The sequence below is a fragment of the Desarmillaria tabescens genome (genome assembly GCF_030435595.1).
Source record: "Desarmillaria tabescens strain CCBAS 213 chromosome Unknown EV420scaffold_214, whole genome shotgun sequence".
Taxonomy (NCBI): Eukaryota; Fungi; Basidiomycota; class Agaricomycetes; order Agaricales; family Physalacriaceae; genus Desarmillaria; species Desarmillaria tabescens.
Genome location: NW_026848513.1, coordinates 6621 through 32137, shown reverse-complemented (window position 1 = coordinate 32137; position 25517 = coordinate 6621). Strand labels below are relative to the sequence as shown.

The 25517-nt window shown below is 44.8% G+C and overlaps 1 protein-coding gene, 3 non-coding genes and 2 pseudogenes across 6 annotated transcripts; 5 read left to right on the top strand and 1 right to left on the bottom strand.

The window, feature by feature from the left end:
* The first annotated feature begins 559 nt into the window (after window positions 1-559).
* EV420DRAFT_t340 lies at window positions 560-652 on the top strand. Its single transcript has one exon. It is a non-coding gene; the product is annotated as a tRNA-Val (tRNA).
* A 12273-nt stretch (window positions 653-12925) lies between these two features.
* EV420DRAFT_t341 lies at window positions 12926-13020 on the top strand (annotated as a pseudogene). The gene has a single exon. The product of its transcript is annotated as a tRNA-OTHER (tRNA).
* A 2185-nt stretch (window positions 13021-15205) lies between these two features.
* On the top strand, window positions 15206-15296 carry EV420DRAFT_t342. Its single transcript has one exon. It is a non-coding gene; the product is annotated as a tRNA-Cys (tRNA).
* Window positions 15297-18241: 2945 nt separating this feature from the next.
* EV420DRAFT_1489011 (uncharacterized protein) lies at window positions 18242-19371 on the bottom strand (the record flags this gene model as incomplete). The annotated part of the gene is made up of 6 exons (XM_060470676.1): window positions 18242-18387; window positions 18440-18452; window positions 18701-18720; window positions 18848-18888; window positions 18939-19044; window positions 19341-19371. 6 exons carry the CDS (start codon window positions 19369-19371, stop codon window positions 18242-18244), a joined length of 357 nt encoding a protein of 118 aa, XP_060321553.1.
* A 620-nt stretch (window positions 19372-19991) lies between these two features.
* On the top strand, window positions 19992-20089 carry EV420DRAFT_t343 (annotated as a pseudogene). Its single transcript has one exon. The product of its transcript is annotated as a tRNA-OTHER (tRNA).
* A 1977-nt stretch (window positions 20090-22066) lies between these two features.
* Window positions 22067-22164, top strand: EV420DRAFT_t344. The gene has a single exon. It is a non-coding gene; the product is annotated as a tRNA-Cys (tRNA).
* The last annotated feature ends 3353 nt before the right edge of the window (window positions 22165-25517 follow it).

Below are 25517 nucleotides of genomic sequence, written 5' to 3'. Positions count from 1 at the left end.
AAAATCCCAGATAATATTAATAGTGTTGTTCTGAAGGTTGTCCGAGCATCAACGTCCGACGCTCGTCTAGATCCTAAAGGTCGAAGCTAATTCTAACATATATTCTTTCAATCCATACAAATATGGATGGAATAAATCAAGCTTGAATGAAGAATGGACCTCCCTGTCGCAAAAATATGTACACAAGGACCACCGATATTACATATGGCAACAGACGGAGTCGAACCGTGACTGCTACCAGCTCTCAATCGACAGGTCCACTATTTGGGAACAACGTAGTTCTGGTCATAATACAGGAAGAAGGAGGTTGTGCTTATTGGATATTACGAGGAGAAATGAGTATGAGAGTCAAAATAAAGCTATTCAGCACTGGGAGACGAGGACTTGAATGGGCACAGATCGGCACCCCTTTCAAGTCAAGGATCCACATTCACAAAAAGAACAGTGTTATGATGGTTATAGATCAGAAAGAACGCTAGCCCAACTTGACAACAACGATAGTACAGCATGCGCACCATTAAGCCCTCGATGTATCCTTTCATATACCACTACCTTCCATGCTAAGGTAGATCAATGGTAGATCGCATCTTGGACGTATCCACTCAGAGGGAATGTTCAGGATGAGACCATGGTTCGAATCCATGTCATGGCAGTTATATTACTGATAGTGGTATTCATTGTGTTTTCTGAAAAGCAAAGTCGAAACATTTTCAGAGTACGTTTTCCGCCCCGAACACGAAGAACAGTCCTAGTGTTGTTACCTAGTTCTAGAGTGGCAGAATCATTTCTGTTTGCAGCAAGTTGGCAAGGTTGTCTTGAGTTTGAGCATTGGTTCTGATTTCTGATTTTTACTGGGCTATTATTAACATTATCGTCAAGCCTCACCCGTATTTTTATACTTCGAGCTTGTCTTTATAATGACTTCGGGTCCTCTATACTCCCACCAAGCTGCAGGTTCGAGTTCGAACGCAAATAACAGTGGATGTGTTTCCCTGTCTTTCTCTTCTATGTGGTCATCTCTCGTGGCCGAACTCGCTTAAAACTCAACCGTCATTGACGCCTCAAATTCAAAACTGCTCGCAGTCATAAACCACGAAAACATGCATCCCCTCGCACTTGTCATTATACAGATCCAGAACATGTCACAACTCCTAAGATAGCGAATTAACAATGATAACAAGTGCGGTAGCAGTGAACTATAGCCTACAATATCAAAGAGTAATTCACGCAGAAAGCGAGGGAATCGGACCTAGTACGTCTACAAGCATATCAGCGCCCCGTAGTTTCATGAAACCGAAACCACCCTCGTATGAATCAAAATTCCGGCTATCCAATAAACGTCGCAGCAACGATAACGAGATACGGAATCACGCACGCAGAGTTGCGCACTTAGGTTACAAGATGTATCGAAATTTCCTAAGGATCTCCGATAGGCTCGTCCCCATGGCCATGCGCATTCTTTGTATAGATCCTGTCGAAATATGCATAACACCTCTTTAATTGTCCGAATGCACTGAAGGAACGACCACAGAGGCCTCTCCCGGAAACGGCTTGGCATCCAGGCATGGCTACCACAGAAAAGGACGCGACAGAAGGAATTAGCGACTCACTTCGTCATCTTCGTTTCGACGTATCCTGGACATGCAGATGATCCTTCCTGGCGGAAATTGTTAGTGATCACATCGTATAAAATGACTGAAAAGAACAGGATGACTCGCTAGCATACGCTCTGGATGGAAAGGTAGAGAGCTGCTTACCTCGAAATTCCAGAGTATACGCGCCAGATAGCAGAGCTGTAAACACAATAGTATACACCTGGTCACCATGTCATGGATGGGAAAACACGAGCGACTAAGATGTTCTCTATGAGAAGGCCAGGAAAAGAAGGAACGACGCCTACAGTTGTTCCTTGACGTTCTCGTCCACATACGAGCTGAGATGGAGAGCTAGAGAGTCCTGGTCGTCAGAGCAGACTGAAGTGGTGCAATACAAGTTATGGATGTTGACAGGAACACGAAAACTGTCTGTAGGCATGGGATCCCAGCATACAGTGTTATCGTGCGGCGACTGTAAAGAGGCAATCTCAACAAGCAGGAAAGCAGTAGAATGACCGAATGCTTACAGTTATCCTTGGCAAGTTCAACTTACACGACCATTGACATCTCGATGCTATGTCAATTTCAGAGCAATAAAGAGAGAAAAAAGACGAGTTATTAGCTCGCATATCCTCCACCGGTTCGAGCATCTCTCAGCCTCTTTCAGGCATTTGTCTTGCAAATTTCACGCAACGGTACGCATTTCGAAGACTTGGGACGTGGGCCGAAACGTTCATAGACAAACAGTGTGGTGGGTTGTGGAGGGAAAGACGAGGTTCCCAAAATGGAAGGCTTAGCAGAGCAAGGTCCCGTGCTCCACGTGACTGAGACGCGACGCGTCGACCCCCCTCTCACTAGTACTTAATAATAACAACCGGTCTTCCTAAATAAATGCTGCTCACGACTGAGATATAACTCCAATGGAAACTGCCCTGGAAACCAAGGCGTCTTTCCATTGTACATCGAGGCTCAAATTCGAGAAGGACACCCAGTCCCCATCCAAATTTCCAGCCAGAACTGATTATAAGCAGCTAAATCACTCTGAATGAGACAAGGGTAGGTCATAGAGACGCGTTGTTTCAGGGGAGAAAAAGATGTCCTAGATGGATGAAGAATGAATGGCAACAGGCGGGGTCGAACCATGACTATTGCTGTTGTTGACAGTTTCACGAGATGGGAGCGGGAAATTGGGGAACCCAGACATACAAGAGCTGATTTATCGTCGTTGACTATCTAAACTTCCGAAGACAAGTATTGCTGAATAATAGAATTTTAGTCCTCGGATCTCAGACTTGGACGCAGAGAAGCACACAAAAATAATAGAAGTGTAGTGGTGGTTTTCAGAGAAAACCGAATAATGCCAACTTGTGCAAGTTGATAACACAGCAAGGTGTGGGCAGTTGTTGGTCATTTCCTTTCACTAGTCATATACTATACAGTTTTCCATGCCATGATGGATCAATGGTAGATCATCTGTAAATTCTATACTGTACAGGAGAAATCCACGGTTTGAGCCCGTGTTGTGGCAATGAAAATAGACGTCAGATGGATGCTTTTTCATTTATCGGTCTGGAGTCCCACCCCAACAGTAGAATCATGCATCATGAGGTGTAATCATTCCTTCTGCTTGTTCTCCAGGTTTCTAGTAACCTTATCCCCAATACTTGCTGCATTTCTCACCTTTGTCTTCAAATAGTTCCGTCTTTTCCTCTCAAAGCTTCGGTTCGAAAGATGTCGTGTAACGGCAATGATCCCCCACCTTTCAATTTTCTACCATTATATCCATTCAGGCTGCACATGAGTTGGCACGAAAATCCTGCACGGATCAGCATGGTGTCATTAATCTGAATCCGAGAGAGCTTTAGAAATCTTTCACGTCTATTGCCTGATAGAGTTTTTGGAGACCAGACGACGCTTATGAACAAGAGCCTGACATCATTAACAAATCCGGATTTTGAATACTCAACAAGGTCGTGATATATCGCATGCTGTATTGTCTTTATTTTATGTGATTCAAGCTCAAGGTTTGAGCGTCGCGGGTGTGGATTAGTAGTTGGACGTTCCACCAATCTTTGGTTCGAGCCCGTGTGCTCATACTATATCTGGTGGTTCGATTTTCGAATGAGGGATTGCGGGTTGCCGAGTTTCTGCCTGGATCTTATCCTTGCTGCTGCGAGAATATGCGCCCGAGCCGGAATTAATAAAGGAGAAAATGAAGCCCTTCTTAACATGATAACGATGCATGTCTTCCATTCGATGACAGCTCTAACTTCCATGTATTCTCATGATCGATATGGTCCTCTGGAACCGTTGTCGCAGTATACATCAAAGCGGACGTAGACGTTATGCAAGGTCGTGAGTCGCTTGCTGTTTGGCCGGGTGTGAAATGGGATTGAGTACGTAGAGAGGATGTAATATATCTAGAGATATAATCAGTACACACAATGGAAAGACCACTTACAGGGCTCGAAGGAGAAGGCTCGGGGCTCGCTCAATGGCTCGGTGCTCGTGGTATAAGGCAAAGAAAAGTAAAAATCAAATTTAGATGTCAATCGAATACAAATGTGAAAGAGGGGGTAGCCACACATGTTCTCTCGCATCGCCAGAGCCCGTAATTGATAGCCTCATGTATGTAGATATATTCTATAACAAAATGTGTCAGAAGAAAGCGAATACCTAGCTCAGTTACCTCGGCCACAAGCAAGACTAAACCACCTGGGATACGCGCAACTACAGCATAGGAAGAGATGCTGCCCTGCTCAGCATACGCACAGTGGCCCATGCCATCGTTTCTCGATTCCCAGCATGCTCCGAGGTGATGTCGTCCGCCGTTGGCATTGGTCTTCACGTCGGATGGGGTAGGGAGGGGATTGATGATGAAACTCAAAGAAAGGAAATTAGAAACGGAATATGAAGACAAAATGAACCAATATATCTATACAACGTTCATACAACCAGTACCAATCCTTCCGCCAGCATTCGAAACAGCTCTTTGTTGGTGAGGCGAGCTACCTCAACGTTGGTGTCTTGGTCTTGAGCATTGATGCCCAAAAGGTAAAGGTGTCGGAAAGCATGCTCATTGGTCCTAGAGCTATGCAGTGTCGCGTTGAGAAGAATATGGAGCTGTGAAAGAGAAAAGCCGTGAAAGAAATAGAGATGATGGTGGAAGAGAAGGAAAGACACGTAGCAAACTGAAAATGGAAGTATGAGTCAGCTGGCCCAAGACGATGAGTCTATGAGCACGGCAACTCATACTACCACACCGTGGATCGGATTATATCAAGAAATAGATCTTCATGAACCATTGATCAGTAACTGAAATGAAGAATCAATTACATTGTGACCCATGCATCTTATACATGCCGAGGATCATCGCATTATCCGATTCCTGACCCTCAGGCTATCGCCCCATTAACATGCAAGCCTTCAAGCTCCGAACATGCAAAAGACGAACCTAGTCATACTGAAAATGTATCATCATGTCCTTCTTTCTACTTCATTCCGTGAGATGGAAATAGGATGAATCGCCCTGAGGACTTGCCATATATGTGCTCGACGCTATGTTGATGCTGACACCATCAGTTTGTGCCCTGATTCCTGTATTTGAATATCGTATCTGAGTATCTTTACGGAAAAACATGCTTATGGAATCAAGTCCTATGACTCACAGGGATATCCAACTGGTGGGGAAGCATTAGAGTATTGACTTGTGGAAACAAGTCATTTGTTCTCACTTCAGCGAGGACCCCAGTCATCCAGTATTGGCAAGATGGGAGTGACATCCTTAGAGTAATACATGTAGGATGGTCAGAAAGCAACTGGTCATAAGGGAATGTCAGCTTACATTAGTAAGATTGTGCATATTCCTTCTCCTGAATTACAGGTCCCTCCATCTCCCTATCACATCTTGGCTTCTTGTCTGTATCCCTGGCAAAGCATTCTCCAGGATTTCTATTTTATCGTGCATTCCGCCTCCCTCCACTGTTCCACTGCTCTTATTGAAGCTTAAGATTCCCACCAATAGTAACAGCACAAGCTCTTTGTTGGATAAAAGACAGTAAGCCACGAATCAGATCAAAAAAAAAAGGATAGGCATACCCTCTACCTCCGTATTTCTGGACCGTCCTTGACAGAGTCTCCAAGACCTCGGAAACACTGCTGCCTTCCCTCGTCTCAGTCTCCACATGCCATAATGTCCACGGAGAAAGCGGAGAATAGTGAAAACAACGCCGTGGAACTGGTGAAAAGGCATGTAAAGCCATGAGAGGGAATACATTACTTGCTTATTAAAAGAATGAGAACGAGTTACAGTCCTTATCCCAAGAGCGGAAGGCCATGGCCTTGTTTCACTTCATGTCCCTGCAAGAAGTTTAGAAATGGTCTGCATAAATGATAAGAAACATGGAAAGCCAGAAAGTACATGTACACGAGTACAGCGGGTAATCAGGAATATGATGCTGCTCTCGTGTATAGAAAATTGTTTCTGCATTGTTGGTGGTGACTCAACGTTGAAGCATTCATCATGATGTCCTTAAGGCAACACAGGATACCCACCACGGCATGGCGTTCGCATAATAGTATAGTTTCGCCAAAGAAGAAAGGTTCACATGGAAGGATGCCATACAGATTCGAACAACACCAACATGATAACGGAAGAGTTTTAGCATGTGAACGATCGAATTTACATCCTCTTTCAGCCGAGTAAGGATGAAGAGCTAACTCTTAAAGTTGATCTCGAATCGTTCGAAAAGGTTGTGTGCAGGTCCTTCCAAGGTGCATAAGTCAAAGCGTCGTTGAACATGAGGCTGCTCAGAAGAAATTTCTTAAATTAAACGGCCTGTCTGATGGAGGAAAACAGTAAGCCAGCTATCTCGCACCAAGACGCAGGTGCTTACTGAGCCCTAGGTGGAGAGTGGCATGCAGAGATTGAAGACCGATCGGTGAATGGATGAATGCGAGTTAAACGTGCATTGTCAGGACAATAATCTTCATAAGTCTCATCAAATGAGTGAAAAAGTAGAGATATGATCAATTGAGTCAATAACTACATGAAAGATAGTTATGCGTGTCGTGAAAAAAAAAAGAAAACGTTCAGGTCTCAGGATGGCCGGAATGTTCCTGCCTGCAAGCAGAATCCCTGGCCCTGTTACCATCAGCAGGTCCAGTTTGTGGCATGCCAATGTCTGCACCAGAAGTTAGCTGATAGCCAACCGTGAACGGGGGAATATGTACCTTATCGATCATCCACACACAAGTCCCGATCTTCAAACAGCTCCCGGAGCCCATATTGACGTGATTCCTGCAGTCGACCTATAACGCATAGCTGCATTCCTTCCGGTGTTGGGATTCTCACGGTTGCAGAATCTGGACTTGTTGGCCTGATCGAACAGCTGTTCAAAGGTACAGCGTAGTAATAGTGGTGATGGATGTCGGAGCAAAGAAAACATGGAATGGGCAGTCAGAGCATATCCACTTGGCATATTACTTGTATCCCGCATCCTGGAGAAGGAACAATAGGCCCCTTGAAATCCTGAGATGCAGCGTCGGAGAATTGCTGAACAAGGATCAGGGTGACGATTATCGATGTCGATGTGCCCAGTATGTAATTTCCCTATGTACGGAGATTAGTTGTTGCCTATGTTGTAGAAGGGTTCAACACACCAGACAACCGAGCTACCCAAAGTAAAATGTCCAGAATACTACCAGATTCCCTTAGCGACACGCAGCCATTCATACCAACGACCGAAGCGAGTGGTTTTCTGAATGTTCTCAGAAGCTTGAAAGCTAGAAGACCACATCATAGGAATCAGAATAGGTGAACAGTTACAGAAGTGTGAAGCGGCTGAGCAGGATATGAGTTGGAGACAACGGCGATGGTGGGGAAAGACAGCAGCAACTGGGATCAAGAAGCCACCAACAATCAAATTGGGGTCCCGGCATCCGGTTAAAGTCCTACCCGGTTACCAGTATCACTAGAAATAGTCCAAAAATGGATACAAATTCGATCCTTTTGTCACGTCCTCTTGAATCTTGGTGGTAGACTATGACAGCCCTGATGACAACAACAGTTCGCTCTGAAAGCTATAGCTAACAAGCTGCTTTTCATCGTCGCCTCCACTGTCAGGTAGGCCCATGCTCCCTCAAAGAAAAACTCCTTGCTCATCAGCTCGTTGCAGGTATGGCACTTACTGGTGAATGATCAACTTGACAATATTAGGCTTTGACGAGGACCCGTCTCTCATTTCGACTTGCTGCCTCAAGAAACAAACGTCGCCTCGCAAGGCCTGCAAAATATGTCTCTTCACTCACCGGATAGTGACCCGCGGATGAAGCTAGGTGTCTATCGTGTACTTTCCGCCCAAGCTGGTGTGAGGGTATCCCCCGTAACACTAGATACGATTTTGGCCATAAATGGGTACGTTTATGCTGTGAAACACCATCCTTGATCTCACAGGTGCTATAGGAAGCACTAGCGATGGGTTTGATGAACAAAGAGTCTAGTTTCAAACTCCTGGACCCGTACTTTGATATGGGCGGCAATTTTATCGACATGGCTAATGGCTTGTATGTCGCATCTCGCGTATTATGTTACCCTGCTTATGATACTTCTTTCAGTCAAGATGGGTCCTCCAAGGAATTCATCGGGGAATGGGCTGAACAGCGAGGCATTCAGGATCAGCTCATCATAGCAACCAAGGTTCGTTCCTTCCATTGCGCATCATGAACGGTATCCTCATACAATGCAGTACACTGCTAACTAAAAATGCGATGACGATTCTATTGCACAGAAAGTCAATTATGTCGGGAACAGCTCCATGTCCTGATACCTCAGCGTCGAGCCAAGCCTTAAGAAACTCCACACGGACTATAGCAACATACTTTATCTGCACTGGTGGGACTGTGATACATCCATTCGCGATGTTATGGATAACCTCCATTACCTCGTCTCACTCCGCAAAGTCTTATACCTGGGGATCTCAGACGCGCCTGCTTCCGTAGTAGCTCAAGTGAACCAGTACGTGTCGGACCATGGGAAAACACCGTTTGTGGTATACCAAGGCCGGTGGAACGTCATGGAGAGGTCATTTGAACAGGAGATCATCCTGATGACCAGGGAGTTTGGGATGGCCCTTGCTCCATGGGATGTACTCGCTACTGGGAGGTTCAGGACTGATGAGGAGGATCAGAAGCGAAAGGAGACAGGAGAGAAAGGGAGGACCATATTTCGTCCGGATGGGGAGAGGAATGAGTTGGAAGTGAAGGTTTCGAAGGTGCTGGAGGTCGTTGCGAGTGAGGTTGGCGTGCAAGGCAATATCACTGCTGGTGCATTTAGCCACTGTCTCCTATGCAATTCTCCGACTGTTGCTTTTGCTAGTTGCAAATCGCATATGTCATGCGCAAGACTGCATACGTCGTTGGAGGCCAAAAATTCTCCCAGGCAATTGGACATGTTGAAATCTTATAGCTCATGAACAGGGCCTAGAATCGGAGTGCTATTGCACGAACATTGCCAATTTTTAGAGCTTCATCTGTTCATTGGGGAGATGGTTGGTCCAGAGCATGATGAAGGGAGGTTACAATATGTGTCATGAGCCTGATGAAATTGACATGGATCAGTTTCGCTGGTGTGTGATATCAGAATTATCGCAGTTGTTCGAAACAAACTCTCTGTAGTGATATGCTGTCAAGTTACAAGTTGCAAGAGATTGATGCATAAGCCTCAAATGGAGCCATTACACAGCTGGTAGGGTGATGTCTAGGTGTATTTATGCTTACATCGATATCTATATAGTCCCAAGCACAGGAGTCAAACGAAATCAATCTTGGACTTCATAATCGAGAGGTCCCCCTGGGTCTGAATGGGCCGACTTATGATCGAATGAGCGACTAACCCGAATCTCGGAGAGTGGGATGCCAATATCCTGCAGGAAAGACTGAATGAGGGATCGAGACAATGGCTAGTGATATCAGACTAATACATGCACTGTTTCTTGGGTATCGCCTTCTGAAGTGTGCGGTGTGATCCTAATGACGGTAGGAATTGAGTGTTTTGAGCGCTCTGCAACAAATTGGGTTGATGGGCATTTAGGCCGGTAATTAAGCCTACAACGATTGAGCTTCAGGTGAAAATCTCAAAAAGACGGCATACATAGCAAGCAGGGAGTTGACGTATACTGAATATATTTGTTAGCCCTTTAAATGGTTAAGAAGTAAGACTCACATTTTGGCAGGGCAAAATCGATGCCAAGGAAAATAAGAGACTCAGGCCACACAATGTACTGCAGATATTCGTGAGTTCCTTGCATAATTGAAGCTGGAAGACAACTAACTGTGACAAGAGCGAGCAGAGAGCATGCACTGTCATTTTGATCAGGAATGAAGGCAAGTAGAATTTAAAAAAAAATTTTTGACCTTGTAGCTAACCCCGAGACAAGAATCATCCGCATTAGAGTAACAACTATGGCCGAAGTTCTACACAGATATAACTCAGAGCTAGAAAGTATGGTGAAGAAATCAACTCACAAAGAGAATTGTGTATCCTCTCTGACCTTGTGCAGATAATAGCACATCATGAGAGCTATGATGAAGTCTGTCATGGCTATCACAGAGAAGAAGGTGTAAATCGATCTCTATATTATTTATGTAAACATTTGCGACTTTCCGGAGTATGGAAGACCTACTTTGATGACGGAGATGGATGTGATGTTCGGTGTGATATAACTATTCAAATTGGCCTCAGTGCTATGTGCAGCTTTGAAGTTTTGCTTACATGTCATAGGTTATATCTGTAACCATCCCCATCAATAACATCGTAGTGAGGGAAAGAGTAGTACTTTACATATTCCTGCACCTGAAAGAAACGGAAGACGTGTAATGAGGGAAATGAGTGGAAGCAAGAAGAGCAAACATTTTACCAAGTGATGCTGCTACTGCGAGAAACTATCCAACAGTAAGAAGAGATAGGAGATCCGGGTATTTAACACCATACTTACCACGAACCATGAGAGTATTTTATTAAAATGCTGTCCAACTAAGAAGAAGAGATTAAGCCCTGTCATGATCCTTAACTCCAAGTAGGGTACGCACATTTCCACAGTCGGATAGCATATAACCTTAAGGAATATAACAGTAAGAATTTGCATTCTGCATAGCAATAGCATACCAGCTCTTACCCTTGGACATACACAACGATCACCACATTTATAGCCAATTGTAGCTGGGTATGAAAGCTATCATAAGAGCTGCATGATCAGAACTGTGAGTAAAGTTGTACCTTCATGCTCCTGTAACGACGAATCCTCATTGAGGTTACCGTGGTGCTTCCTCCAGAGTCTCAGGACATACCAAGTGTTATTCCCTAGGGCACCGAGCAAGGTGCCATGTATATCGATGAGTTAGTAATACAGGGCATAGGTGCTTAAAATCACATGAAGAGCATCGAGCAACCTATGAACGTAGTAATAAGTCGCCATCACATCCGACAGGAATGAGCAAACGAACCAAAGTAGTGCGACCTATGCCAGATGAATTAGTGTGATGTCAACATTGAAAGCATTCTGACATACAGAGTAACGGTAGAGCGACCAATCATCAGGATAGCTCTTGTAGTAGATGAGTGTTTGTAGATTTGTTATTCCGAATAACCTATGAAACGGATGAGATAGCATTTCCCAGAGTAAAGAAGCGTACATAGAGGCAATAATAGTGCCAATAAAGAGAGCACCGAATGTATTCCGGATGGTTGGCATATCTCTCAAGTATTGCGAGGACATTAGGTGTAAAAAAGAAAGCTGGTATGCTTCCTTGACTTATAGAGGAGTACGTACTCCTATCGCTGGGGAAGGAACAGATGGTTAAATGAGCAATTAATGTGAATGTTGATGTAACTCGCCTCTGGAAACCTGAGCTTGATATCTCAGCACTACGATTGGAGCTCCAAATTCAACATTGCACGTACCTCTGGAGGAGGTCAATCAGAAGCAATTTCGAACGGGTGTAGAACGCAGATGCAATCCTACTTTTATTGGATGAAATAGGCTATGAAGCTCCGAAGGATTCGGCAAAGGACGCTTGTATTGAGAAAGAGCATATTGTCTTTGCCCGAGAACACTGGTACAATCTAGACCTGCGACCTACCCCCAACGCCATACATCAATATGTGCTCACCACAGCATATTTGGGTGATCTAGCCCTGCTCGATTCTTTTCTGCAAGTATGTTATTGTAATCATTCGTACACTGCGGAATTCTGCTTGATATCGTACCACAATGTGAATTCAAGCCTTTTCCAAAGTCGAGGAGAAGGCCGGGTAGCAGAGCGAAGGTACGGTTTTGGTTCGCCCTGCATCACACCGCGAAACACGGAGGTTATGCTCATTGCCGATCTTGACTCGATGAACGGGCCGGTGAAGTACTTAATATCAGCGTCTCTGAAGAGACTGTGCCGTCTTCTTGTAACTGGTCTGATAAGCCTGGCTAGAAAAAATCATGTTTCGTTCGTTGCACTCGGTGTAGGGTCATGAACCGATGAAAGTCAGGAAGCCTTATTTACAAGGAATCAAACACTCAGTCATACATTCTATAGGGTCCTGGTGATATCATGCCTAGATAACAGCGCACTGAAGAATAAATGGTTGGGTTGCGACCATTCAGGGGGAGCGTAGAATGATACATTTCCCATGTAGCCGGACGAGTTGGCAGCCCCTGCACTAAGAATCCTCACTTATTTCAAACCTGGGAAGGCATGTCTGTTCAAGCCAACGACTTCGATAGCGAGTGTAGCGAAGGCACTAAACTTTTAAGCGGAGAATATTCAGGATAGCTCTATGCCGCTGTTTCTCACGTTGAAGCGATAATTCAGGTAAGCAGCCTAGGCATCGAATATCAGCTCCAGATCCCTGTACGAGACAGTAAACTGACGTCTAAGATGTTCTCGGTGTGAAGGCCGGGAAAAGAGGGAATGATGCCTGCAGTTGTTCCTATCTTTCCCCTTTGTTTTTCGAGCAGTGTCGTTCTCGTCCAAGGAACGATCTGGGATCAAAAATTCGAAATCCTGGCCATCGAAGTAGCGAAAGAAGAATGCTTGAAGGGGGTGCACGAGATGTATATGAACACGGATCGCGGCAAACATAAAGCACTATGTAGAAAGACATGATCTCAATAAGAAGGGAAACAATAGTGTGACCGACGACATTTCCTGCCCGAACAATTGACCAGTACTTCTGCTCTATTTTTCCTCTACAGATATATAGATTGCTTGAGAAGAGGGTGCACTGTCTGAGTCCTCATTACCATCTCTACTTTCAGTTCTTGCCATGGCACATACTTCACGCTACGATAGATCAACGGCAGATCGTCTCCAACTTATATTCGTAGAAGACATCACAAGTTAGGAGGAAATTACGGTTCGACTCCGTATTGTAGTACTGCGGCACAAGAAGATACTTTTTCCTCTTCTCCGATTATACACAGGTCTGAATCTCAACACACAAGGAAGTCTCGAATGTAGAAAATCTCATTGTATAATTGAAGTCACCTAGGCAATGGTAATTCTGGGATTAGAGCGGAGACAATAGGACCCATTATTACATTCACCTCATATCTGCGCGTAATCCAGTTGGTTGGTGTTATCCGTGAATCAATATATACATATAATAAAATGATACAGAGCCTGTAATGCTCATGGATATCGCTGGAGGCGCATTAGCTACTATTAGCTAGCTCGTAGGGTCCGAATGGAAGATAGGCGAACCTGGCCATGCAGAGATCCGATTGTGCAAGTCGTGAAAATGTAACAAAATATAACGGTCGAAGTAGCACAGACGAGCTCCGCTTCAAAGTCGAAACTCTCTTTAGCAACCGGTTAATCCTCACACATTAATAGGTCCAAGGGCATGCGAGAAAAACTGGCCAATAAGCGGGGTCAATCAGAATGAAACCCCTCAAGTGAACGACGGCTCACCTTACGCAACAAACGAGGCTCGGCGTTTCCTCAAAACTCGGAGAGGGTAAGAGGAGAAATGGCGGCGAGAGAAAAAAAGGAAGCTCACTTGTATTGCCGCATCAACGAGTATGTGCCCAGGCGCTTCGTCCTACAGGAAGGGCTTCATAGCCAGAGCCAGCCACAGTCCGATGAAAGATCGCGTAAATGTACCAGGCGTTCGTTGAGAGGACCGTGGGCCGGCGGAATGTGAACGGGAGAAGACATAGAGTATGCCATTATGTGGTATGGTGAATCTGGTCCTTGACGGAGGCTCAGATCTCAGATCTCAGACGAGGAATTGAGAGAAAAACGGACGGCTTACTAGCACCCTCTCTGACAAGTAGAAGCCGGATACAATATAGGGGTACAGTTCACCGGACGGTCAACCGATGCTAATGTGCTTTTTGTCTTGCGTATTACGCATCGTTTTCTCCGCACGTCGGTGTAGATACGATGATATGACCATGATGCAGCATCTACGGCCGGAGTCGGGCAGAAGGAGAATGACATTAGCACAGTGCATGAAGTGGAGAGTGCGATACGTCACCGGAAGTACAATGAGAACGTAAATGATAGCTGAGCCTGACGACTTACCGCTATCCTGTCTGCAATGCGCTGATGCCATCGAACACGTTGTTGTTCCGCAGGGTAGGAGGACCATGGAGGCATCAGTCCCAGAGCAATAAAACGATCCTCAGGCCTGGAGGATACCAGACCAGTTTCAGAGCGATGGACGAGAGAAAAAAAGGGCGAGATTCACCAGCACCACTCCTTGCATCCTACTCACACATCTCTCTACCTCTTTCCTTCCTCTGCCATGGCCGTAGGTCTTTCTATAATTACAATGGTGCAAAATCAAATTTCGTAGGTGAAGCGACATGGACGAGCGAAGAGAAGACGGGATTTCCCAAAACAGAAGTTGAATGCGTACCACGTGATTATGTGATAGACGCGTAGACTTGATAATTTGTTTCCGTCTCATAGCCATAGGCTAGTAAATTTTAGAGCTATACCGTGTAAAATTCCAGGATGAATGACAATCGGAAAACTCCCAGACAATCGTGTCATTCTCAAGATTGTTCGGTTGTGTGTAAAGAAAGTCCTCATGCTCGTGTAGATCTTACCTAAACACCAACCCTCGGCGCGGATATTCCCAGTATTTATTCATCCAATTCATATAATATGGAGGCGATTAATGAAACTGAAGCGTAAACTGCCTCGCTGCAAAAACACAAATCCTATAACTTCCTAGGGCAACAGACGGAGTCGAACCGTGACTGCTACCAGCTGTCATTGACAGGTTCACTATTTGGGAACGAAATATTTCTGGTCATATTACAAGACGAATGAAACCGTGATGATTGCAGATGACAAGAGGAATTCTCATTGTCTCATTGAATAACCGTATTTTGACTCTCCTATTTTAGCGCAGCGAGACTTGGACTCGTAGGGGGTACAAATCAACATCTTCCCGGACCAAGAAACTGAGTTCATGAAAAGAAAAGCACTATGATGATGATAGAGCAGACAAAACGATGGCCCAACCCGACAAGAACGAAAGCACGGCACCCTCATCACCAAGCCCTTGACGTATCCTTTCACTTACCATATATACCACTATCCTCAATGCCACGGTAGATCAATGGTAGATCACATCTAGCATATTCTCTACAAGACGGCGTTCACGATGAGATCATGGTTCGAATCCATGTCATGGCAGTCACGTATTCCCGGTGTGTAAGAATCATTTTAGTTCGTCGATCTGAACAGCAAGTCAGATTTGCCTTGAACTTGGTTCTCAATTCTGATTTTAACTCGGGTTACTATGGACAAGCCTCGCCTACGTTTTTGTATCTCGAACTTGCCTTCATAATGACTGTGAATCGTCCATACACCCACAAAGCCGCAGGGGATGTGTCTCCCTGTCTTTCTCTTCTATGTAGTGTAGTCATCTCTCGTGGCCGAGTTCGCTTAAAAATCAACCATACCTGACTAAAAGCCGCACAATAGTAAACCAAGAAAACATGAATCCTCCTATGATTGTCATTATATTACGCCCCCAGGGTCACAACTGCAAAGATAGCGAATTAACAATGATGATGTCAGGCGCAGTAGTAGTCGGCTATAGCACACGGTATCAATGAGCAGTTCATGCCAGGGAGCGGAGAGAGGGAATGGGACCTACATCTACAAGCATATCAGCAACAATGCCGTAGTTTCAGGAAACCGTAACCTATAGTATGATGTGAATCAGAAATTCTGCTTCCTGATAATACTTAGACAAATACTGAATAGAGGAAGTGGAAGTATGTTCGGAGCTGCGTAAAATGCATCTACATTTTCAAGAAAGTGCCCCCATGGACAGGCGCTCGCAGTCGAACGAATGGAACGACCGCAGAGGTGGCGCTCGGAAATGGAGTCCACGATTGCTCGGCGTAAAGTACGGATCCAGAGGATACACGATCGGTAACTCGCATCGTCATCTTAGTTCCGACGTGCTGTCCCCGAGAGAACAAGTGCTGTCAGTTGGTTCCTGAAACCAAAGACGATTTTAGAATCAGGAAGCCGGAGAGATACCAGAGTGTATGCGCTAGACATCAGGGTCAGAAACGCCCTATGATAGCATACAATCAGTCATCGTGTCGTAGGAGGAGAAACACGAGCATCTGAGAGGTTCTCAGTGAGAAGGAATACGAAAGGGGGAACGGTGCTCTCTTCTTTCCTCCTCCCCTTCCGAGTCTCATTTTCTTCCACGTAGGAGCCGGGACAGAAAATCGGAGAATTCGGATCGTCTGTGCAGACTGAAGTGGCGCGAAAGAAGAAAGCTGACAGACTGGAACTACGAAGGATGTATATGAGCACAGATACCGATTACCGAACATCGAGTGTGATATGTCGATTTTAGGAAGACGCCATCTCAATAAGAAGGGAAGAAATAGAATGACGGGTGACTTAGCATTATCGTTCCCAAGTTTCACTGGCACGACCACTGCAATCTCCCATCTCTCCAGTATCGGCCTCAGGGAGCGATAACCACGAAGACATTCACCTCTGTGCAAAAGACTGTTATCACGACGACGTTCAGCTATAGTGGATCCTACACCGACTTCAGAGCAAGAAAAAGCTGAGAGAAAGAGCCACTTGTTACCTGGTGTACCCGGCTTGAGCATATTTTAGCTTCCTTCAAGTATTTCCCTGGAAAGTATCGTACAATTAGTGGTACACGTTTTGAAGACTTGGACGTGCCACGCGTTAGGAGATAAATGATGTGGTGGGACAGGAGGAAAGACGAGCTTCCCAAAACGCCAACCAAGGTCCTGTGCTCCATGTGACTTAGACGCGACGCGTCGTGCACGCATCATCCCCTCTCTCGCCTAGTACTTATTAACATTAAATGCTCTGCTTGATAAAATGCTGTCCATGACTAAGATATAACGCAGATGTCAAATACCCTGGAGATCAACGTGTTGCTTTCCATGGACTATTGTGCATCCAGGTTCAAACCTTTCGAGAACGACGCCCAGTCCCGGTCCAAATGTGGAGACAGAACTGATTAGAAGCAAATTTAAGACAGTGGTAGGACATGTACAACTGAGACATTTGCTCTAAGAGGGAAAAAAAAATGTATTTTCTCCATGAATGGCAACAGGCGGGGTCGAACCGTGAGTATCACTCCTGCAGCCGTTGGCAGGTTCACAAATGGGGAACAGAATATTTGGGAGCACAGATATACAACATCGGATTTATTATTATGGTCGTATCTAAGCTTCTGAGGACAGTTATTGCAACTGTCTCGCTGGTAACTTGGATTCTCAGATCACAGACTGATATGCATAGATCGCAGTGAGGGACACTGAGATAAATGAGCTATAGTGGTGGTTGCCAGAGAAGCGAGAATAATGCAAAATTGCGCAAGTTGATAACACAGTATGGTATTGGCAGTTGTTGGTCATTTCCTTTCACTAGCCATATATTACACGGTCCTCCATGCCATCATGGATCAACGGTAAATCATCTGTAACGACTTCTATAATGTACAGGAGAAACTTACAGTTCGAGTCCGTGTTATGGCAATGACTTAGAAACTGGACAGTTCTTTTTCGTTTACCGGTCTGGAGTCCCGCCCCAACATTGGAATCAGGCGTCATGAAGTGTAATCATTCCTTCTGCTTGTTCTACAGGTTAGTGGTAACCTTATCCCTAATACTTGCTGCATTTCTCACCTTTGTCCTCGAAAAAGTTCCATCTTGTCGATCAAAGCTTCTGTTCGAAAGATATGGTACGGTGGCAATGATTCTTCCCTGTGATTTTCTACCGCTGTATCTGTTGAAGCTGCGCCTGAGTTAGTATGAACCTCTTGCACGAATCAGTATGGTGTCATCAATCTGAGTCCGAGAAGAACTTTGAAAATGTAATCTTTCACGTCTGTTACCTGATAGAGTTTTGGGAGACCAGACGACACTCAGGAACAAGAGCGTAATGTCATTAAGAAAGCCAGATTATGAATACTTAACCAGATCATGGAATATTTCACGTTGGATTGTATTTATTTGATGTAATTCTGAATTCAAGTTGCGGGTGTGGATTAGTAGTTGGGCATTCCACCAATCTAATGACCAATTTATAAGATTTTTGAATGTACATGGAGTAATTTTTACTGAGACTCAGGATAGCGTCGAGAAAAATCGACTGAATGGTCCTGCAAGGACAACATAGGGCTGATAATAGGCGGCATGATGGTCGGAAAATAACAGGATATGGATAGTGAGAGGCAGCGATATGCAGTGGCAAAACCCGAAGGCCCCATATACTGACAAGGCGGTAAGGCGTGTCAGCAAGGAAACAGAAAGACGAAAACATACTCATTTTTACCCGCTGAAAAGCAACAGTCATTCTTTATGCATGTAAAAACAATAATCTAACGTCCCAGACCGACACGATAAGAAATGAAAGAGATGTAACGCGACAAAAGGACAAAAACTCCGCCAAAAAAAGTTATCGAGGACTAACATTTCCACTTGTTTGGCACACTGCACCGGACGTGTTCCTCTCACATGCCAGCCAATTCTACTCGCTGCACTCGCAATGAGTCAGGAGGAGAAAGATAGTGGTTGATGACTCACTAGTATTTGCTTGCCATTGTCTATCGCGGAATTGGGAAAGAAATCATAGGCCTATGACCATTTCAACGATCCCCCAAAGTCGAGGACTGGCAGATGCTACACCAATTTCAGAATGAGAGAGAGAAAAAAACAGAAGGCGATACTCACCATCGCTACTACTCCATGCAGATCTGTTAAGGAACAACGAACTACGAGAACATAAGTACTACAGAAGTAAGTATTATAGATGAAAACGTACCTCAGTCTCCACTCGATATGGTGGTAAAAGACTGAGGTACGCTGGTGAGAAACGAGCGCGAAAATACTACGGTAGTGATCGCGCAACTCAATGTAAACCTTGGTACCTAATAATAGTCCATGCCCGAGGAGACCGTATGGGTGTCGACTGAACCTCTTGACAAGATCCTAATCTCTGCCGCCCTTGAGCACCACTCTTGCGATATGGAGAGCCTCGTTATGACTTTAAGTCTGATGACCAGAAAGCAGATTTCACGATGTCAGGAAGGTCATGGGTGGAGGGAAAGAAGGGTTTTTTTCCCAAAACAGATGCGCAAATGCGTACCACGTGATTGACAGTCAGACGCAACTTAGACGTGCCAACAAAGATTCAAAAAAGAGTACGGGAGGCCAAATACCATACCTTCGACAGAGTTTTGCGCAAGGTCAAACATAATTTTATATTGAAGAAAAATATACGATGTATTCTCTAATCGGACAGACAGGGTCAAATTGTGGCTGCTCCTAGCTATCGTCGACAAATTTGCGATCCGGGCATGGATCATTAATGACTGGTTACAGTAATAGGGATTATGTGGATAAATATACAGACATGAAAGGAAACATCCCGTTAAATAACAGTGCTTATGTTGACCAAATTTCGACTCCTGGTGATAAGTATCAGTGAAGAAAGCCTGCAGGATAGCGTGTGCCCACAGAACTTCCAAAAAGGATGCAGTGCATCCTAGCTGTCATTGTATATGATTCCCCACATGCCAAACTGGATTCACGGTTTGTTGTTTCTACTAATCCACAAAACCCACACGCGATAAAACCACGGGTTCCGTGTCATGGCAATTTCCGAAACATCACATAACAATATTTTTTTCTTTATTGATCTGAAGTCCTGAACAATTGAGGTGACTGTAGTTCTGCTTTCTTGTTTTTCCTCCGCAGAGGTTCTACATATCTAAGCTGCTGCGCCTGGGGAGTAATAGAGGAGTGCAGAAGTACACGATGTGGATCCGCATCAATGTCCTTCCTTTGCCAAGTCCTTGCTATAACACATCTTCATGCCACGATAGATCAACGGTAGATTGTTTCCAACTTATAGTCATGATGCTGACTATCATAAGCTAGGAGGAAGTTACGGTTCGACTCCGTGTTGTGCCACTGCTGCATCAGGTGTACTTTTTGTCCCCAAATAAAAATTTCACATGCCTTCTATTCAATCATATGACAGATCTAAGTCTCTAAAATGCAGAGAGGTTTCGAACATGGAAAATCTCATCATATAATTAAAGTCGTCAAGGCAGTCCAGTATCAATTCTGCGAGCAGGGTGGGGAAAACGGGAGCCACGCTTTCATTCGCCTTATGCATGCACGTAATCCATCTGGATACTTCTTATTATCGATGAATCAGTAGAAATATGGACTCACTACAATAATATGACCCACAATGATAACAGAACCTGTAACACTCATGGATATGGCTAGAAGGGTGCTAATGACGACCTTCTGAATCAAATATAGCCAATACGAAGTTGGGCATACAGAATTAGAGTCGTCGGAGCCGTGGAGGAAAGAACATACAGCATGTCAATACGGTTTATGAAGTCAGAAGGAGCTCAATTTCTGTGAACATCCCCACAACTCCGGGTATGTGGGAGGGTCAATGAGAATAGATACGATAGAGTGAACGACAGCTCACCATTCACAGCAATCCAGGCTCGACATTGGTTGATGGTCTTCAAAATGGAGGATCAGCAGAGACAGAGGTGAGAGAAAAATGCAGACTCACTTGTATTGATGCCTGTTGAAGGACCACACGGAAAGCACGATGATAAATGGATCAGGAGTTGCAGGCAGGAGACGAACAGGAGTAAGCTGAGAGTTTGATCATCAAGCATGAGCCTGGTAGGTGGTGGAGGCTATGGGGACGTCAGACAAAGAAGTGAGAGAAAAGCGGGCGACTCACTAGCATGCTCTCTGGCGAGTGGAAGCCGATGAAAGACATAGAGTTATAGTTCTCTCCTTGCCCATCAATGTATCGGAGGTCGTTTTCTGGCGCATCTTGTTGTAGATATCAGCATATGACTTGACACAACTCTGTAGAAAGTTGTTCGGGACAGTCGGAGTCGGGTGAAAGGAGAATGGGGGCAAACCACATAAGTCATAGCTCATGTAGCATAGAGTGAGGAACATCACATCACTGAGAAAGAAAGTTATAGTGTCTGATGTGGGCGACACTTTGCTACTCTGTCCACTGGTAACATAAAACACATTGTTGTTTCCCAGGGGAGCAGAACCAAGGGGACATGAACATAATAACGATCCTCAAAGTCGAGAACTGGTGCATACCATGCCAGTTTCAGAACAATAGAAGAGAAAAGCAAGGGCGATACTCACCAGCACCGCTCCTTGCATCCTATCTCTCTGCTTCCATCTATCTTCCTTCTTTCCAAAAATGACCTAGCCCTAAGTCACTCCATGATTCTGATGGCGGAAAAAAAAGTTTTGTAGATAAAGCGAAGTGAGCAAGAGGAGCTAAAGACGATGTCGGATGTTTCCCAAAATGGGGGACTCACGCATGCCATGTGATCATGATGGCTAAGGCATCCAAGACGCTTCGACTTCATAAGGTGATTGCATCTCACAACCATACACTCGTAATTTTTGGCACTCCATAGTGTAAAATTCCAGGATGAACAACACAGATGGCCAACTCCCAGAATATCATGTCGTTTTCAAGATGGGTAAAGTCCTCATCAACTCACGCTCTTGTCTAAATACCAAAGCTCAGCGTCAGTCCCAGTATTTATTTGGATGCCATCAATGAAACTGAAGTATAGACCTCATTGCTGCAAAAAGAATGTCCATAACTCACTAGGGCAACAGACGGAGTCGAACCGTGACTGCTTACACCTATTGGCATGTTCACCATTTGGGAGCGAGGTAGTACTGTAGGAGAGTGCACTTGTTGTGGACTACGAGAAAAATATCCATGCTGGTGACAGAGCAGAAAGGACAATAGCCCAACTGGCAACCTGATAAGAACGATAGGCTCGATAGCACGGGACCCTCACCACTAAAGTACTGACCCATCGAATCTCGACATATCCTTCACTGCATATACCATTAATTCTACATGCCACGGTAGATCAATGGTAGATCGCATCCAGCATATGATCGATATCCTCTATGAGAACGTTCACGATGAGATCATGGTTCGAATCCATGTTGTAGCAATTATTCCTTTCAATGGTATCAAATAAGTCCTTAGGACCAGCGAGATTCAGCTTTAATTTTGACTTGGGTTAATAATGAGATTATCGTTCAGTTCCGTCTGCGTTTTTATAATTCGAACCTTTGTCTCTATAAGCTTAAAGGCTGCGGGGTCTCCCAACATAGTTTCCAACCGAGTCTGAGTACAAATCATAGTACATTGTTTCTCCCTGTCGTTATTTTGCAGTGGATATATATCGTAGTCTAGTTCACTAAACTGAATAGTGACTGAGACAACAGAATTGAAATTCACGTGTCAATGTCATCGTATCACAGGCGCACTCCCAAAATATCGAATTTAATTCTAGAGTTTTACATTGCTGGCAGACGTACTGGAAATCGACTGGAACATGCGGTTGCAAAGAGAAGCCTACACAGCCAACGAGCCAAGCAAGGGAATGGGACTTGCGCCTAGAAGTATATTAGTGACAATAATGCAGCTTCAGAGGACATGGACCTTACGTTGGATGGCATGAATCAAAAGTATGGCTTTCCGATAATGATCGTAGCACGGATAGATGATATTGAGTCGCACAGGCAGAGGTGAAGTGGTCAGAGCTGCTGTGGATGTTAGGTTACACAATGTACTGGCATTTCCTGGGAGCACTGACGAGCTCATCCTCATGGCCAGGCGTTCATGATATAGACCCGGTTGAATCGTTCGTAACGTCATCCAAGTGCATTGATCGAATGACCCTGAGGCTGTGCTCGTAGCAAAATAAAGAAAACAGGGCGGGTCAGCATATGGTGTTGATTCACAAATTGACGGTTTGAGAGAGGCTACACTCAACTTCAGAGAAGGACGAGAGAGAAAAAATTAGTGACTGACTTCGTCATCTTCGTTTTGACGCATCCTGGACATTTAGATTGTCCCTCTACACGAGAAGCCTTAAGTTGAGCATGTCGTAGCAGATAGTATCTGGAAACAATAATGACTTAAGAGGGAGGAGCGGAAGAGAACAGGATGACTCGCTAGCATATGCTCTAGATGGAAAGATGGAGAGCTGCATGCTTCGAGATTCCAGAGCATAGGCGCCGGACACTAGGGTTGTATATGCAATAGCATGCACCTGGCTCGCCGTGTCGTAGGGGGGGGGGCAACACGAGCATCTAGGAAGCTCTCCGTGAGAAGGCCGAGAAAAGAGTGAACGATGCCTGCCTTTACTCTGTTTGTTCACCCTCGCCTTTCAAGCTTTTTCTTCCACGTACGAGCTGGGGTAGAAAATTGGAGCATCTGGGTCGTCGGAGCAGACTGGTGCGGAAGAAGAAAGGTTACAGACGTTGATGAGGGCGCACAGGATGTATATGTGCACAGATCACAATCCAAGAGCACGGAGTGTGATACGTCGACTGTGAAGAGACACAATATCAATAAGGAAAGCTGTAGAGGGACCGACGACCTACTGTTATCCTTCCGGAATTCCACAAACACATCGATTGTCGTCTCTAAACTCTCATGATCTCATCTCTCAGGTATCCACCTCATGGAGAGGTGAACAGAAAGAAATTCGTCTCAGTGCATCAGAGTGGACTTTGAGGCGACGTTGAAATGCGGTAGATGCTATGCCGACATCAGTGCCAGAAAAAAGAGAGAAAGGACGACTCACCCATGCATGTCCTGCTCAAATATCTATATCCTCCTTTCGCGCAGATAACCTCCAAATGAGGTGTAATTGTAGGCCTTCTGAAAACTTGGACAAAATCGATGTCATGGGCGGAGGGAAAGACGAGTTCCCCAAAATGGAATAGAAGCCAGGTGAGGATCTATATTCCACGTGACTGAGACGCGATGCGTTGTTGACCATGACGCGTCGATCCCTCTCATCTAGTACTTATGAATATTAACCGCTCTGCTTGATAAAAAGCTCTCCAATATATAGCGCCGATGGAAAATGCCCGGAAATCAATGCGTCGCTTCGCATCGTGCGTCGGGGCTCGAAATTTTTGAGGAACGACGCCCAGTCCCCATCCAAAATTCTCGCCGGAATTCATCATAAGCAACTTAATCACTCTATGTGAGAGACGGGTAGGGCATATACCACAGCGACATATGATTTAAGGGGAAAAAACACATGAAATCGTTGAATGGCAACAGGCGGGCTCGAACCACGACTATTGCTGCTGTTGACAGGTTCACGAAAGCGGGGGCGGGATATTTGGGAACACAGACATACAAGAGCTGATTTATCACTGTGAACCATCTAAACTTCCCAGGACAAGTAGCGCTGAATAAAAGAATGTCATTCATTGGATCTCGGACTGGAGCGCAGAGAAGCACACAGAAATAATAGAGTTGTAGTGGTGGTTGCAAGAGAAGCAAGAATAATACCAAATTGCGCAAGTTGTTAACACAGGAAGGTGTTAGCAGTTGTTCGTCATTTTCTTTCACTGGCCATATATTACATGATCCTCCCATGCCATGATGGATCGACGGTAGATCATCTGTAACAGCTTCTGTACTGTACAGAAGAAATCCACTATTCGAGCCCCTGTTGTGGCAGTAGGAATAGACGTCGTATGAATGCTTTTTCGTATATCGGTCTGGAGTCGCACCCCAATGATGGAATCAGTTATCATGAGGGGTGTAATCCTTCTCTCCGCTTGTTCTCCAGGTTAGTGGTAACTTTATCTCTAATATTTACTACATTTCGAAACTTTGTCCTCGAAATAGTTCTGTCTTGTCCCTCAAAGCTTCTGTTCGAAAGATGTGGTGCAATGGCAATGATTCCTCCCTTCGATTTTCTAGCAGCATATTTATTCAAGGTGCGGTTGAATTGGTGCTAAGTGTCTTCGTAAAACAGAGTCATATCACTATACAGCTACAGTGTTATCAAGTTGTCCGCAAATAACTTCAAAAACCATTCACGTCCGCTGCCTGATAGAGTTTTCGGAGACCAGACGACGCTCACAAACAAGAATGTAATGTCATTAATAAAGTTAAATTATTAATACCCGACAAGATCATAGCATATCACATGTTGAATCGTATTTAGTTCATGTAATTAGGGCTCAAAACTTGAGAGTTGCGGGTGTGGATGAGTAGTAGGGCATTCTACTAATCTTCGTTTCGAGCCCGACTAGCCGTACTATTTAAGACCGAGGTAGACCCTTTTGCGCTTGTGCTATAGCTAGCGGCTCTGTCTCGCGAATATCAAAAGAGGGCTCATGTATCGATGAGTTTCCCCTTGAAGCTTATCCCTGCAGGCGAGGGAGCATGCGCCCAAGCTGGTCTTAATAGAAGGGGAACTTAACACGATAACGACACAGTTCTCCCACTCAATGACAATTCTCACTTCCACGTACTCTCTGAATTATG